General features: G+C 38.8%; 1 protein-coding gene across 4 annotated transcripts in view; it reads left to right on the plus strand.

Moving 5' to 3' along the window:
* The window catches only part of LOC104912781 (uncharacterized), a 30,077-nt gene that overhangs the window by 10,231 nt on the left and 2,617 nt on the right, over positions 1–17,229 (plus strand). The window contains exons 5-8 of one of the 4 annotated variants that reach the window (XM_085234001.1): positions 2,675–2,750; positions 3,604–3,629; positions 4,693–4,814; positions 16,374–16,495. In XM_085234001.1, the coding sequence (XP_085090127.1) occupies positions 2,675–2,705 (31 nt within the window). In that variant the 3' untranslated portion in view covers positions 2,706–2,750; positions 3,604–3,629; positions 4,693–4,814; positions 16,374–16,495. Of the gene's footprint in view, positions 1–2,674; positions 4,815–16,373; positions 16,496–17,229 lie in introns of all 4 variants that reach the window. The other 3 variants (XM_085234000.1, XM_085233999.1, XM_085233998.1) reach the window with 3 other exon arrangements.

Raw genomic sequence — 17,229 nt, forward strand, 5'->3', positions numbered from 1 at the left:
TATTTTCATTCTGAAGCATGATGTTGTCCTTGCAAAATGTTATAGGTGCTTTGTCTCGATTTTACTGGCAGTTTCCAACACTAAGTACTTAAATGCTAATTCATTGGCTTTGAGCTCTGTCAGCCCTTCTTTTCTGGAGCTGCAACTAAATCAGTGTCCAACAAGTAGCAATGTTAATCATTCCTCCAGTGTACCTGCATGCAAGGGGAATGGAATTAGGATTGCTTGCATTTACTTAAAGCTGCATCTGTCTTTGATTCTGCAAAACTGTGTCCTTAAAACTGTACTGCTGGAGAATGCAGCTGTTTTTTGCATTGCTGAAAGTTGGCTGACGTAGTAGTAGCATCCAGACTTTCTTGGATGCTTCATGAAACATCATGATAAAAATACAGCACTGCTAGTGTTTCTACGTTTGTTATTTGTGGAGGTGCAATTACTAAAAATAATTCTTTCTCTCATAAGAACTTTACGGAGACAATAGTGCAGAAAATTTGTCTATGATCTACAATTGAAAAGGGCCAAGGAGGTTCCTGTATAAATAAATATCTTCCATGATGATACCCTCAGTCTCAGTTTTGATATGCTTTAGAGTAAGTTAGGTCTAAGCTTTTTTTTGTAGCAGGGAAAACCTCAAGAATGTGAAGTTGGATGTAGGCGATGCAGACACAAGTCTGCACAGAACTTGTAGTAATAACAATGGGAGTTGTGAACTGCTGCCTTAATCTCTATTGGGTGTTAGTTCAAATATTCAGCAGTGATGTTTAATTGTGTGTGTTAAGTACTTCATTCCTTAAGATTAACAAAAAAAAAAAAGGGAGGGGGGAGCAAAGAGCTGCATGATGACTAGTGGGAGGCATTTCATTTTGATGTCTTGAGCTACTGGGATTTGATGTTTGCTTCTGGTTGTCGTTTGGTTTGTTCCTTAAAAAGTAAGGTTTAGAAGTCCAATATATTAAGACTTGGAGAAATGGGAACCAAGGACTCTTGGTTTTTTTTTTTGCCAAAAACTCTGAAAGTTTTTTGGCAGCTTTCCATCCTGTAGATGGAAATCCTACCATCCTTCATCTCCATTCCTAGTATGACTAACATTACATAGGAAAGCATTGCAATTTTTTTTTTTTTTTCAAACAAGGCAAATATGAAGCTACTCCTGAGCAATTTTGTTTTCTTACCCTTGTGCCCATCATCTTTCTTAATCCTTTTTCCTTTGACTAAACTGTTTTGAACCTGATCAAATAGGACTATTCTCACCAATCTGTGGATGTGAGAAATAAGGAACATGAAAATAAGCTTCTTCAGGAAGGGAGAATTAGATCTCTGTCCCTTTGTTGGGGTCCTGTGCTACCTGAAGGTGGGGGTTTGAAAGTCAGCAAGGTTTTCTAAATGTAAAGTGGGAATTAGATAGAATCATACAATGGTTTGGATTGAAAGGGACCTTAAAGCCCATCCAGTTCCAATCCCATGCTGTGGGCTGGCAGCCATGCACCAGCTCATCTTCCCAGGGCCCCATCCAGTCTATCCTTGGGCACTCCCAGGGATGAGGCACTCACAGCTCATCTGGGCAGCCTGTGCCAGGCCTCACCACCCTCTGAGTGAAAAATTTCCTCCTAATATCTAACGTAAATCTCCCTTCTTTTAATTTAAAGCCATTTCCCCTTGGCCTATTGCTATCACACCATGTAAAAAGTGAGCCTCCCTCCTGTTTATAAGATCCCTTTAAGTACTGGAAGGCCGCAGTGAAGTATCCCCAGAGCCTTTTCAAATCTTGGGCTCTACAGTAAGTTAAGAGTTGGTGTTTTAAAATGGAATTATACTATTGTGCTTTTAGAGAGAAGCGAAAAAACAGCAAAAGAAAATTACTTATTCTTCCATAGCATTTTGGGTAACAGCATTACCCAGAACTGCTAACTGTTCTAAAGATGCTCACAAATTAAACCTGGCAAGTACTTAATTTTAAATTTCCCTAAAATTGCTTGTTTTATATTCCACAGAATTACATGAACTCTATGTGATTGCTTAAAATATTATTTTAAGGTTTTATATGTTATACACTACTTACCATGCCAAAGTTGTTCCTACCATTGGAATAGTCTATGGCTGATTTCTACAGCTGTACAAGTTCCTTGGCTTCAAACATTTGTGTGCTGCTTTTTTTTTTGTTTTATTTTTCTAGAAGCAAGTATGTTAAAGTGAATAAACCTACTTCCGTGAAGCTCATTCTCTCTTTTATTAAGTGTTTCATTTTGTTCATGCAGTTTTGTCCCACTCAATGGCCTTTCTCAGTCTGTAATATTGATCAGAAGCCTAGCAAGCTAAGAAAATCCAAACAAAAGACTTTTAGCTTCTCTTACCTACTGTATCAACTGCTATATTTTGATCATACGTGTTAGAAATGGACTGCCTACATGCTTGTGGCAGCTTTGTACATCAGGTGAATCTAGTCAGGTTGAAGTTGCCTTTGAGTCAGTCACACGCTCAAATTGTCTTTGTAAGAATAAGGAATGTGCAGTAGGGGGATCCATAAAGTGGTCCACACCTTCACAATTTTTAAGTATGAAAGAGAGCAGATTACACTTCAAAGTAGTAAAAATTAAAGGTGGATTCTGTTTTTTAATGGTTTTTTCCTGTTTGTTTTTTTTAATTACTTATCCACTTCTTAAAATTTTCCCTTCAGCCATGAAGCCTCCACATCTTTAAGAACCTGAGAGAGAACATCTTTAACCTAGAAAGACGTTAGCCTTGGAACTGAGGTGACAAAAAGGTTTTCCATGTTCCTTTCTATCCTTTTTCTGTCAGACACTGATTACCACTTATGCACGTGCATACATGAACAGGAAGTTTATGCATGTGTTTGCATGCATACTTTTGTACACACAGAATTTCAAATAACTTTACGAAGTAGTTGCCAACAAAAGGAAATGCAGCTTTATGCTTCATAGTGCAATCTAGAGCAACCTGAATCTGTCTTACTAAGGATAGGTCATAATGATGAAAGATTAATCTCATACAAAAAAAAAAATACTGATAGGAGACTTCAGTGTTCAACAGATGTCACTAATCTTTTATTAGGTAGAAGCACTGGAACTTTTCTTGAGATGTTTTTAAAATCAGCCAGAGCCAGTTGTGTTTGGTGTTTTGTACAGAACAATTATTAACATCTCAGCCTACTTTTTACATTGGCAGGTTATGTAACCCAAAAAAGTTCTTTAATTAAGATCTAGGGGGATTTTTTTCTATTGTTTAGCTTCAACTAAGAATGATTACCCTTCATTCTGTTTCATTAAATGCCATTTTATAATTTTTGTGAGAAGAAATCTTTAAATGCTATAGAAATTACATTTGTAACTTTGATAGTATATGCTCCTCTTTTTAAAGTTATAAATTCTATTTCTGAGGCAGTACCTTACATTTCACCCTTAAGATTTTCTCTGTTTCTGATGTCTATGGAAGTACTGTGAAACTTTCTGATTGGAAATATACTCCATTAATTTTTGTTTATTCTTTAAATGTTAGTAATATTGTTCTTTGAATAGATTTTTGAAATTACTGTCGATTCTATTTTAAATAATAAACCTTGCCCTGTTTTTCTCATTTTTTCCCCAGAAGTAAGTACTAAGTGAAATGTTGCTGTAAGTATTAACAATGTGCATCTGCTCACACTGGGTTGCATTCCCACAAAGACTGTGTGTGGATGTTAGTCAAGCATGTGCTTAAATACTGTAGTAAGTGCTTATAGGTGGTCCTGACTTTGTATGCGTTATGAGTCAGGATTCTGCTAGTGATAGTAGCAGCAATTTAGTCTTTTGTCAGTGGGTTTATGATTGCTTCCCTCCCTTCTTCCGGGTAGAAGGAGTGATATGAGTTGCTGCTGCTGCTTAACAATTTTGAAACTACCAAAGTGAGAATGTTTTCTTCTTTGCTGGTGTTTGGAGTGCAGTCAATTTCCTAAAACTTACAGAGAAAGATTTTGGTTTAGAACAAGGGGCTAAGCTCAAGAGTTGAATAACCCAAGACAGGGAAGTTAATAAACTTAAACAGAATTATTAAACAGGCATATAAAAGGCTTTTTAGGACACTGGGATAATCGTAGAGGAAAACTAGTAGTGCCTTGGCACATGAGACTGCACAGCAGGAGAATGGCTGTAAAAGCCCACTTTATACTTCTTGAAGCCATTGCAGTTTTCTTGCAGACAAGCATGAGGATTTCAATGCACAGACTTCTACACTTCTGCAGTTCACTCTCTTTAGGATTTTAAGCCCTTCTCTTTACAACCCCTTTTAACTTCAGTGTACTTTGTCTACCTCTTTAAAATCCTTCACCAAATTTGTAGCAATGCTTTCTGTGAACCAACTTAGGAGGGCAGGAATTTAGCAGAGGAAAAGCTTAGGTTTGTAAGTCTAATCACTACTGTTGTCAGTGAGCAGCTGTTGGGGCATAGCAGCTGACAGAAAAAGGCAGGGCCTTTTGTCCTGAGGTTGATTTGCTCAGCAGGATCTCCCTTACATCACTGTGGATTTTCTTAGTTTTGTGCATTCCTTCATTCCAGAGCTCCTACCTGAAAATTTCCAAGCAAAGGTTCAAAGAGAGAACATTCAAGAAGTACATAGTTTTGCAGGAGGCTTCAAAAATGAATTAAATTCATGTGGTGTGCATTTGTCAACTAGTAACTGAGTGATTTCTTGGAGTAACAGGTACATCAACAGGATGGTAACTATAAAATCTGTATCTACGTGTGTATGTGAGGTCCTGTGATCTTCATGAGGGCTCTACCCCAGGAACAAACTAGCAAGTTCTTTTTTCCCAGTGGTTACAGGTAATCCCCGTTGCTTTTTTTTTTTTCCTGTTATTGAACATGAAACTTACTATACTAGATAAATGTGTCTTTATTTTTCATTATTTTTATTTTTAAATTATTATATTGTATTGTGTGTCATCATTCAAATATTGCTCGCCTATTTACTGCACAAAAGGGAAGTTCACTTCCTCATCCAAAAGTTTCCTTTGCAGGGTTTGGAGAAAAACCATGTTCTGTTTGTTTACTTTGTGTCTTAGAGAACTTTCAGAAGATTCTAGGTTTTTGTCGTGCGCGTGTGTGTGTTTAATGAAGTAAAAAAGGAAGAAAAGAAGGGGGAAAAAGACATGGGACGTAAAAGTGTCCTGACTTCGTAAGAATCAAATTGAGAAACAGTTCTTAAGAAGCTATGAATGTTTTCCCCTTGACTCTTAAAATATTCTTTTAGCTTTTCTCTTTAAGAGCATTAATACATGTGCACAGACACTAGTGCATTTAATAGTAGAATATTAATGTCTTTTCCATGTATTTTTATAAGTTCTGCTGTCTTATAAAACTTGAGATCTTTTACTGGAGTGGGGGTGGTAAGAAGTAAAAAGCATGTTTTCTTTTTTTTATGCTTGGAACGTTTTGTTCAACAGAATGCACGTCTGTGTGATTTCACCGACTGCTGCCTAGGCCATGGCAGGTTCTCTGAAAATCTTGATTCTGCTCAGGAGGAAGACATCCAAGAGCAGGGCTAGAGGCAGATTATGAACGCATGGGAGCAAAACATCAGTGAACTTTTGGAACTCTTCCTTGGAAGGGCTTGCATGTTCCAGCTGTTAGACTTAAAGATGAAATATGACTCAGAGTATTAATCTCAGTAAGAACCATTGAAATGGAAAATAAATAATGTGGAGACCTAGATGTAATTAAAAGTTTAGTGATAATGTTTCTTTTTTCAGCAAATCTTTGTACTGCTCAGAGCCAAGGAGTCATTTAGGTACCTGCTAAAAATTCACAAAGCAATTTTTGTGGTGCTTGGTAGTAGATTATTGTTTTACTCTTAGGTAGTGACAGTTGTTCCTAATGCCAAGAATCATATTGCAGCTACTACTCTTGTTAAGGACAAAGGTTGGATCAGCATCAGAGACGAAATAGAGGCAGAAAAAGTTATATTTAGCATTCTCCAGTAAGCGATATACAAGAAGGTAAAGAACATACGTGATTATTTTCTCGTATTTAGAGAATCTTGTTGGATACAGATGTGAGAGCTGTTTCCAATCTCTCATAATGTGGAATTTGTACTTTCAATATTGGTATTCTAAAGGTACTTGTGAAGTGGGTGGGTGAAGACTATAAGTCAAGAGTAAGCTGCTATGAATGTGCCAACTTTCCTAAATACTGAAGGCATTAGTAGAGGCATTCCAGAAAATATATGCATGAGATATTTGTGGCTTGTCTGTTAGGTGACTTCAGCAGTCTGCACATCTCCTACTGTTCCAGTTGTCCTACATCTGAAATTTCACAGTATTTAAAATCCAAACAAAGTGAATTGCTTCTAAATACTTGAGCTTGTTGTTCAAGATTACACACTAATTACGTAGTCAAGATGAGAGAAGAGCCAAGTATTTTGTCTCACTTTCCTGTACGCTAACCTTACACTGTACTTAGTACTTCTATTAATAATTATCAAACGTTCATCTGTATTAAAGCAGGCATTTCCTTGCATAGAATTCTACCTGGTGATCTTTTAGGGAGATAATGTTTGGTACTGCTAGTACAACTCACAAAAAATGTGATAATACTTAGTGAAACAAGTTAATCATTTAAGAACAGTATCTGAAAGAAATTTTCCTCATGCTTTTTAGTCTGAATCGACTAGGTAAAGATATTTTTTTCCATTCTAGGGAATCTCTAGTTCAAGTATGACAGCAAAACTGGAAGGTACTTCCTTGAATTAAGCTTACTGCTAGGACTCAATTGAATTAATTCAGTTTTACTGGTGGATGCTATTTTTCTTCTTTTGACTCAGCAACAGGTTCCCTGAGCAACTGGATCCAGATTGTTCAACATCTTCATCAATGACCTTGATGAGGGTATAGTGGCAACCCTCAGCAAGTTTGCTGATGATACGAAGTTGGGAGGATTGGCTGACACGCCTGAAGGCTGTGCTGCCATTCAGCGAGACCTGGACAGGCTGGAGAGCTGGGCAGTAAGAAACCGGTTGAGGTTCAACAAAAGCAAGTGTAGGGTCTTACACCTGGGGAGGAATAATTGCATGCACCAATACAGGCTGGGGGATGAGCTGCTGGAGAGGAGCTCTGCAGAGAGGGACCTGGGCGTCCTGGTGGACGACAGGTTGGCCATGAGCCAGCAGTGTGCCCTCGTGGCCAAAAAGGCCAATGGCATTCTGGGGTGCATTAAAAAGAGCGTGTCCAGCAGGTCGAGGGAGGTGATCCTCCCCCTCTACTCTGCCCTGGTAAGGCCTCATCTGGAGTACTGTGTCCAGTTCTGGGCTCCCCAGTACAAAAAAGACAGGGATCTCTTGGAAAGAGTCCAGCGGAGGGCCACAAAGATGGTGAAGGGCCTGGAGCATCTCCCCTATGAAGAAAGGCTAAGCGAACTGGGTCTGTTTAGCCTTGAGAAAAGAAGACTGAGAGGGGACCTGATCCAGGTTTATAAATATCTGAGGTGTGGCGGCCATAGCGGTGAGGCCAGTCTCTTTTCAGTGGTACGTGGAGACAGGACGAGGGGAAACGGACATAAGCTGCAGCATTGGAAGTTTCGCACAAATGTGCGTAAGAACTTCTTCACGGTGAGGGTGACGGAGCACTGGAACAGGCTGCCCAGGGGGGTTGTGGAGTCTCCTTCTCTGGAGATATTCAAGTCTCGCCTGGACGCCTACCTGTGCGACCTGGTGTAGGGAACCTGCTTTGGCAGGGGGGTTGGTCTCGATGATCTCTAGAGGTCCCTTCCAACCCCTACAATTCTGTGATTCTGTGATTCAGTGTCCAAGTGAATCATGCTTTGAACAGGTGTTGAACTAAATGAACTCCTGATGTCTCTAAATTATTTTGTGCTGTCAAGAGGAGAAGAATTAAGATTCCCAATTGTGTTTTCCTTCTTAAGTCCTCCTTATTTCCTTCCCTAAGTCCTCCTAGGCAATTACTTTCAAGGCTTGAGCTGATGCTTTAAAAAATTGTTTTGAATTGTTTAACTTGTTTTTATCTTGTAACAGAAGTTCTTCCTTCTTGCCTTCCCCTTCCCTTTGAAATAACTTTTGCTGATCTATCAGTAATAGATTTTTAAAGTGTCTGGGTAATCAGTAACTCAATTAATTTCAGCCTGATTTTTTTTGTTGTTGTCACTGTAGTTGAAAATATCCAAGCAGCTGTGACAAATTTGGATAAGGAAGCTAACTTGGCATGCCTTCGTTCTCCATGTGTGTTCTAATGTCAGTGCGTGCTGATTTTTTTTTCTCAATCTGTCATGGTAGGTTTGCCTCATACAATGCTATGTGCTGAAGAGAGAAAGCTTTATAAGAAGAGAAAATCTAGATCAAGCTCAAAGCTTGAGCAGATTTCAGATTTTCTGGTTATATGTCTCCTAGTGATAACACTGAATTCGCACTCTTGCAAGGCAGTGGTTTCTTTAAAAGACTCGGTGTTTTCCTTGAACTAAACTACTGAAGAACAGGACAAGTTTGATGTACTTCTTAATAAAAACACTTTATGGAAGGTTTGGGACGCAGCAGTATATTCATTTTAGATGCAAGCTTATCTTTGCTTCGGTCTGATTCTGCTGACATAAACACCACAGCAAACTAAACCTTAGAAGTTCCTCATTTGATAGCTTTTTTCAAAGTGCTGTTATAACCTGTTCAGAATCTATTAGAAAAAGAGATACAGAACTAATAATTACTCTAGTCATAGTGCTTGTCTACACTTTTTCTTCTAGAATCACGGGATTGATCTTAGAAACGTATGGGATTCTTTAGAAAGTTTCTCAGTTGGAGAATATCTTCTCCCATGGCAGAAACTCAGTTCATTAACAGGAAATGTAAGGCTCCAAGGAACTGTGGTGTGAAAACACCTGCAAATCCTCCGCTATAAAGCTACAAGGCAAGGGGTGAGGGGAATACCTCTGTCAGACTGTAAAAGCTGAAAATCAGCTTCCATTTTTCTCACATTGAAACACAGAGGGAAATAATTCCATGTTGTGGTGAACTGAATACATGGTTCAATGTTTGGTTTGATATGTGCTCCTCCCCAGAAGAAGAAACCAAAACCAAGAAGTGGTGGATGTATTTGTGGGTACAAACTTAATTCTGGTGTTAAAACACACAGCTTCAGAATCTTAAGGAATTGTATTTTCAGCAGTTATAAAAGCTGTCCTTGGACTGCTGCTTTGCCTGCTGGGTCTGAACTGTTGCGCTTGGGCCATGAGGGGGACAGAGGTGGTCCAGTGGCCTTCACAGAGCCTCTTGAGTAGGTAATTGTTTGCTCTGTGTCATCTTCTCCAACACTCCCTTCCAAAGGGAAGTAATAAATTGTCTTGGAGTAAAGAAAAAATAAAATTACGTAATAGTTTGTGCTCTTTGGTTTGGTTTAAAATAAAGACAACAACAAACTAATCGAAAGGGGATGATGATTATATGGTTATAGTGCTCATCAAGAGCTTGGCTCACTCAGGTTTGCTTTCCAGAGAGCTATGCAGATGATTAAGCCTTTGTGCCATGTTTTCCTAGATTTAAAGTAAGAATAGCCTGTCTGTGGCTGCTCTTGATTTGCTTAGCTAGTCTATCAGCTTTTAGGAACCGTGTTTTTCACTTTTCATTTGTTACCAATCTGGCATTGTGGGTCTTGGTTGTCTTTCTCAAGGCTCCGAGGAGCTGACGTTACACCACTGGTACTCCTAATGTTTAGAAGTTCTCCAAAAACTTAAACTAATATAGAATGTCTGATTGTATAGCTTTTTTAATGATTCTCTGCAGGTCAGAAACATCTGAAAAATATGTCTGGTCATTGCAGTCCAGCTGTTAAGGAACAGATATCTCTGTCTTGGAAAGTTTGTTTCTGCCAATTGGACTCTTTCCATGACAGTTTCATCAGCTAAGCAGATACATGCACCCTCTTTCTTGTTGTATACGAGGAAAATTGTTTTGCTAGCAGAGTGGAACTATGGAAAAGGATAGAAACCAGTATATCTGTACATTAGCTGAAAGAGATCTTCTTGAAATATATACAGGATTGGGTACAAAGTTCTTACACATATATTGGGCTTAGAAAACTTCTAAGGGATCTAAATGCAAATCTCTGGATTTCTGTTCAGTTACAGATGTGTAGGTAGATGGTAAGTTAGAAGGCAAGTGTATGGGGCTGCTGAATCATGGCCTGAACCTCTGATTGATCACCTGAGGTGAGCAATGAGTCAGCCACGGGAGCACAGGTGAAGGCAATTCACCTGTGCTGCAGGAAGGGGTGGAGCCTGGCTGCACCTCTCCTAGACCCATTTAAGAGCTGACTGTGAGCGGGAAAGGATCTCTTCTGGAGATCTATCCACTGGAGTCTATTTTGTGAGCCTAGGATTGGGTGAGCGTCTTTCTTTTCTTACTCCAATAGAACAATTACATCAGCCAAGCTCCTGGATATACTATATCATCTGTATATTCATTGCTTGTACACTAATACTATCTGTATATCCACTGATTATACAGCAAGACAAATATATCATATTGAAGATAAGAGAATTATAGGGCTTTCTAGTAAATGATGAAAAGAATATACTGATAGTAGCTTTAGGATATAGCTTACTGAAACCAGAAACGTACATTTGAATGAGAATTACAACTAACACTAGAAACGGCTGTTTCTGCCAGGTAACTGCCAATTATTGGATCCTGACTTACTGATTTGTAATATGTGGGGTGCACAAAATAACTAGCTTCATTTAGTTCAGGAACAGAAGCTGGTTATTTCATTGCTGTTGTTTAATATTTGTTGTGATCACACCCAGAACAATGATCAGGTCTTATGCCAAACAGTATGATATAAAATGATATTTGGGTGTGAATGCAAGTTAGCTCTTGTCTGAGTACAAATTTTCAGAAGATTTACATGCTTGCAGAGCTATGACTTCTAATTTCAGGGGCTTTTCCAGGTCATGTTAATGTGAAGATGACCACAATACACCACATAAATGAAAGGAAAGATGTGAATTTAAAATATGCTCCATGATCTTGTGTAGGCCACATCAGCACCATCAGTAGAAATATACCATTCAGGAATCTGGCATTTTGCTTCATTCTCTTCTTATCAGAGCGTTGAACAATGAGAGGCACAATACCTTCCAGTGGAAGTTATTCAAAAAAGTTCCATGGCAAAGTGGCTTTGCCTGGTATTGATGAATGACACAAGCTTAATATCCGGCAAGGGAAAAAACAGTCTCTGCTAGGAAAATTACCTCTTACTGATATTAAGTGTCAGCAGTGTTGCAGCTGAATCAGAGGTGAATGTGGGTTAGCTGCCAGCATACACAAGGACAGTCTGTTCAGAACCATTTTGGCATTGATCTGGCATGCTCTGTAGCTAGATTGTAGTTGTGTGCTTTTCTGCACTCTCAACATTAAAACAGTGTAAACTAGAGTAGAGAGAAAATACCATGAAGAAAACCACCTTAAATCAAAAGAGTAAAGCAGGACAATTGCAGATGTGTCTATAAAGCCACTTCATAGCCCTGTTGCCTAACAGGGAACCAGTGAAGCAGCTGCTGAGAGGGCATGATTGCCCTTACACTTGTTGCAGAAACTAAATTAATTTTTTTTCTCAGGTGTTAAAATAATTATGCTTGAACTTCCTTTAAATTCTGAGTTTGTCAGGAATGGAGATGGATTTTTGACTGCAAACCTCAGCAGTACATGTTATTTTTCATAAATGCCACATGGTTACAGGATAAAGGCAGCTGACAGTGAGTTGGGTAACAGATGTTCAGGACCAATATTGATGGCTATTTTGAACTTGATTTCTGTGGGCACTGTGAAGAAATCAATGGATGGGGCGTTGACATTTGGCATATGGGCTTTAAAAATGCTTTGTGAAATGGATAGCATTAGAGAAAGGTATGGAAGACCTCATGAAGTCACAGGCTCAGGCACTCTAGTGACAGATGGAATGCTTGTCAGGTGCTCAGCAACATGCTGTAGGAAGACTAATGTTATCCAGTCAGCTGTAACTTGGCTATAAACTCAAGAAAAGACCAAATGTATTTTTTAGGGACTCAGTAAAATTTATCTGCTCAGTGGAAGCAATGATTAGAGAAGGAAACTTTGTATGTAAGTCACTCTGAAAATGAAGGACATGTGGGAGGAAAGCAGGCCTGTTTCTATTGAAGAGATGCAAGGAGTCCTGACAGGTGCCTTTGAGATGTGTGCTTTGAAAAAGTCTATCTGTTTTTTTTTGTTAACCTCTCTCATAACACACAGACAAAGCATTTAAACAGACTAGAAAGCAGTATTTTGCAGTTGTTTTCTTCTTTTTTTGATGCCTGAGTAGTAAAACATTAAAACTTGTCATTGTCTGATGTCAGTGAGGCAAAAAGAACTGTTGAATTTTTGGTCTCTTCTCTGAAGCACTGTTGCTGGGCACAGTGGGAAGAAGAACCATAGTGGCTCTGAAAGGGTCACAGCCTGGTTTGAGTGTGGTCGTTCTTGTATTTCAAAATCCCATCTGAAAGCACAAGGGGATGGTATTTCTATTAGTGTTGCATACAAATCTTTGTACCTACTTAAACTCCCCTGAATTTAGTTTATTTACAGAATCACAGACTCATAGCAGTTGGAAGGGATCTCTAGGGATCATTGAGTCCAACGCCCTGCTAAATTAGGATTCCTACAGTAGGTTGCACAGGGAATTGTCCAGGTGGGTTTTGAATATCTGCAGAGAAGGAGACTCCACAGCCTCTCTGGGCAGATTGTTCCAGTGCTCTGTTGCTCTGACAATAAAGAAGTTCTTCCTTGTGTTAGTATTTAGTTATACATGTCCAACCCAGTAGATTTATGTTTTTGTGCTGCCTTTCCTTTGTTTTAATAAAAATTATATTAAAGTTTTATTACCTACATACATTAATATTATGTATTTTATATGCTGTCCAAGACAATCTCTTGTCACTCAATGCGGCTCAAGCAAGTCAGAGGATTGGACACCCTTAGAGACATTTACTTACCAGCCCATTCAGTACTCTGCCAGTTCTTACTGAAAGACCTTAATATCAGAAATTTTTATCCTAATACAAAGTGTATTTCTTGGAACAGGATTTCCTTAAACTCTACAAGGTATTTGTTCTTTATGTTTTCAGGTCGATGTTATTCATTTTACTAAATTGGACTAAAGCCTCACAAAGTACTAGGGCAGCAAGCTACAGATGCTCAGTTCTTAAAAACGTATCACTAAGGATTGCAGGTTGGCTCTGCTGTGTAGGAACTAGCATTAATTTCCAAGTACCAGCCTTTGAATGCAATTGATTTTTAATTTTTGTAAGGATTTTTTTAGAAAAATGAACTGTTCTCTCATGCTAGAGTGAAGTGGATGCCAAAGATGGTATTAGAGACTTGAAGAATACGATATCTGACTTGAACTTGTCTCAACGCTAAGAGTTTGACAACAGTTTTACTCCTTGCATGGTGTACGCACACACAGATATGATAAAGGCACGTTATTGTCAGAGAGCTGTCATCTGATGCATTGAATTGCAGTCAGGGCAGGGATTCCTTGCTGCTTAGGTTCTTGGAAAGCTTGAAAGCCCATTAACATTCCTAGAATTGCATGCATCATAAACCATAGTGTAGCAAGATTAGAAGTGAGAAATACATGAGTATGTATTTGTCACCATTCCTTCGTGTATGTTAAACTGCTGTTGCAAAGTATGCCAAAGCAATTAGGTACTAATGCTCTCCACAAATGTTGACTTTTTTTGTACTCTGGGCACAAGATTCTCTGGTGACTACAGTTGCTCTATCCTGCTTCTACTGGCCAGTATTGAAAGAACAGAAAGTAAATGAAAAGACTTGCTTGCAGCCTCTCCTGCTCATATGTGTTCTGGCTGCTCCCAGAGTCCCTGCAGTGCTATCACACAGAGTGCTGTTCTGACTTGCATAAAAGGAAAACGAGGAAGCCAAAATAAAAACATGATAGAAGTTATTAATTTCTTGATGTCATAGAATGGAAAGAGTCGTTGTGTCACCTAAAATTCTGGTGTGGTTGTGATCAAGTGTGTCATTCATATTCGGTCACTACTCAGTACTAGGTGTAGAAAGAGCTGTCCTGAATACATTTGGAAATTCACTGTCAAGCAATGATGGTGCTTTCTCAAAAAGCTAAATTGTCTGAGAGGGAACAAAAACTCCCTCCTTCAATAATGCTTTTGGATACCTAGAAGATTAGTGCACAATAGAAATGAATAGTAAATTTTCCCATTTTGATAGGAAAATAAAGAACTTGAATTGCAATAAGATAAATTCTGCTTTGTTTTGGCTAATGCCTAATTAGGGACAATGTACAGCTGGGGGAGCGTGAAGTCTTTGTCACTTTGGATTTTATTAACTGTTGTAATTGGCACCTGTCAGGTGGATCTGATTGTGCTGTGGTGCAGGAGAAAAGGAAGCCCCTGGAGTCCCTGCAGCTAGTATTTCTGTGATTCTGTGATTACCAGATTCATGGTCTCTGGAGTTGTTCACTCAACCAATTTTTGAAGTAGAATTCTGTGATGATTTAAAAACACAGACACAAATGAAGACACTAGAGAGAGAAAAGCGTTCATAAATTTAAAGAGACTAAGAGAATTATAGCCATTTTGATAACTATAAGAAAAACAGTGAGATTGCAAGAACAGTGTTAAAGTAGTTTAGCCTACACTTAGGTGCCAGAATGTCTGCATATAAGCCTTGGAATCATTATTTCTTTTTGCTGTCCGCAGCTAATGCTTACAAAGTCCAGCTGTGACAAAATTCTCTCCTTTGTTTAATGACATCTAGACAAATTCCTGGAAGGAGATGAATTTGAATGTGCATTTAACATCTGCTGAAGATGAGGAAAAGTCAGTCAGCCTAAAACATGGGGTAGTTTTATAGGCAAAATTAAAAGATTAGTGCTGTTCTTTGAAACAAATATAATATTTGCAGTATTTAAGCAAGTCCTGTAGGCAGAGGAATGGCTTCTTTTTACCACTATTTTCTGTCAGTGACATTTATTGGAAGCCTAAGTAGGGCACAATGCTGCACAATTTATTGTGGCACAAAGAAGACAGCTTGGTGGCTTAAGCTCCTCTAACGTTACTTTTTGAGAATGTTGCAAAAATATCAATTTTATCAGGTCACATTTTAGGGTGTAGGCTGTTATAAAATAATCTTGAAATGGTTTTCTTTTTGTATGATATGATTAGAAAAAGGCTTTCTGGCTTGAACATTAAGTCCATGCTATTTTTGGTCAGCATTATCTTTGAACATCGTAACTCTAGTAACAACTTCTGGTGCATGAAAAATGGGTAGTGTTCATTCTTGGCCAATACTTTTGAAAGTCTCATTAAAACTGTGACTGGACAACAAGCTCCATATCTCCTATTACATGGCATGGTGTGCTTCTTTGATTGCAAATGTTTTCTGTCATCCTTGATTAGGAATTGAATGAGCATATTATTGACTGCTAAAGCAGCATACTGGCACCAAAAACAGTGTTGGAGTTGGATACAAGCTTGTTGAAATGTAGTTACTGACAAAGCATTTTTTCCTTTTAAATTAATAAAAGAATAAACCAAAAAAAGTAACCAAACAACCACCACCAACATCAAAAACCAGCAAAGCAGAACAACAACAACAAAAAGCTAAACCCACCAAATTAAAAAAAAAAAAAAAGATAATGCTACAGAAGAGCAAGATTTATAGCAAGAATTATAGTTTTTGTGCTTCTGTGTCATGTGAGAGTGAGCACCCACAATCACAGGGAGAACAGGAAGGTAAAGGAATGATGCTTTGAATAAAGACAGAGAAGGGAGAGTGAGCGAGCTAGAGTTGGCGTTCACATTCATGTTGTGAGCCAGCACTGGCAATGTACCACAGTAGATGGAAATGTTTCAGCAATTTACCATGTAAACAACCAAACAGCCCAGATTTATCTAATCAGCTTTTTGTGATAAAGCATGTCCAGCATCCCTTTTTCCAAAGCTAAAGGGATTGCAGCAATGACAAGATTACAAATAGTGAGTGTGTACCCAGAAATATGGATGTATTTTTATTTTTCTTTGAGCACTTGCCCTTATGAGAGAGGAGATGTTTAAAAAGGTACAAAGGAACACAGCAGTAAGAAATGGGCTCTGCTTCAGGAATAGTTAACGTTGGCATTCTGGAAAGCTTTCACATCAGGGAAATTCTTTTTTTCCCCATTTCAAGCTGAGGGCTGTTATTCAAGATGAGCTAGCAGAAGCTTTCTAAGTAGCATCAGACCTTGGATGAAAATGTGTCCATGGAAAATGAAGTAGGAGAAGAAGTGATACAGATTTCTTCTGCCATATACTGTTGACTGACTTACTGTTTAATCTACTCTTCAGCACCTAGGGGACTGCAGTTCTCATCTGCTTCTCGGTGTTCTGGTATTTCTGAAGAGAGGTGTGTGACTGTCAGCAGGACGTGTCTGGATCATGACTCACCTTGTTACACTACAGCTGGGCTTGTAAGTGCTCCTCTTTCCCATGGCACACTGCTGTATGTTTTCAGCCAAACAAAATGGTGTAGATGAGTGTGAATGTCTGTGATAGAACAGACACATTTGAAACCTTTTTTGTTTCAGAAAGAAATAGAAGAATCCTTTATATTTCGCTTTATACTGGTTTAGGCTTGTCTTCTGCGGACTTGTCGTCTTCCATCTCACTCCACCTCCAGTTGCTTCTTCAGTCCTTCTATCTTCCTCAACAGTAAGAAACACTGTGATAAATATTCTTGGCCTTGGTAAGGATGACAAGTGTCATGAAGAGAAGCGTGAGAATGCTTTGTGTCAACATTGTCTTCTCACAACCCTGTGCATTGCCATAAAGATTTAAACTGTTGTGGTTTTCGTGTTTGTATGTGTTTCTGATTGCTGTGAATATGACAGGTCATTACTGTTCTTTAGAATAGCATGGAAAAGTTCTATTTTTCTATGAGCTAAGAGACCCTTCCTAGTGATTCTGATGGCCCCACAGGCAAGGCTACTAGAGAAAGCAAAGCAAAAGAGAGAGCGTCTTGAATGCTTTTGGATTCTCTGTAGGGAAATGTTTCCAAGGGAGGGTTAAAAACACGGTGAAGTAATAAGACCTGTCGAAGACCTGTCTTGCTGCAGCAGGAACAGCAGCAGGAGTAGAGTCTTCAAATACCTGCACTCTGCAGATGGGCTGGGTGTCCTGTGGAACTTGATGAAGAACAGATGAG

This window comes from Meleagris gallopavo, chromosome 12 (genome assembly GCF_905368555.1).
Source record: "Meleagris gallopavo chromosome 12, MGAL_WU_HG_1.1, whole genome shotgun sequence".
NCBI classification, from domain to species: domain Eukaryota; kingdom Metazoa; phylum Chordata; class Aves; order Galliformes; family Phasianidae; genus Meleagris; species Meleagris gallopavo.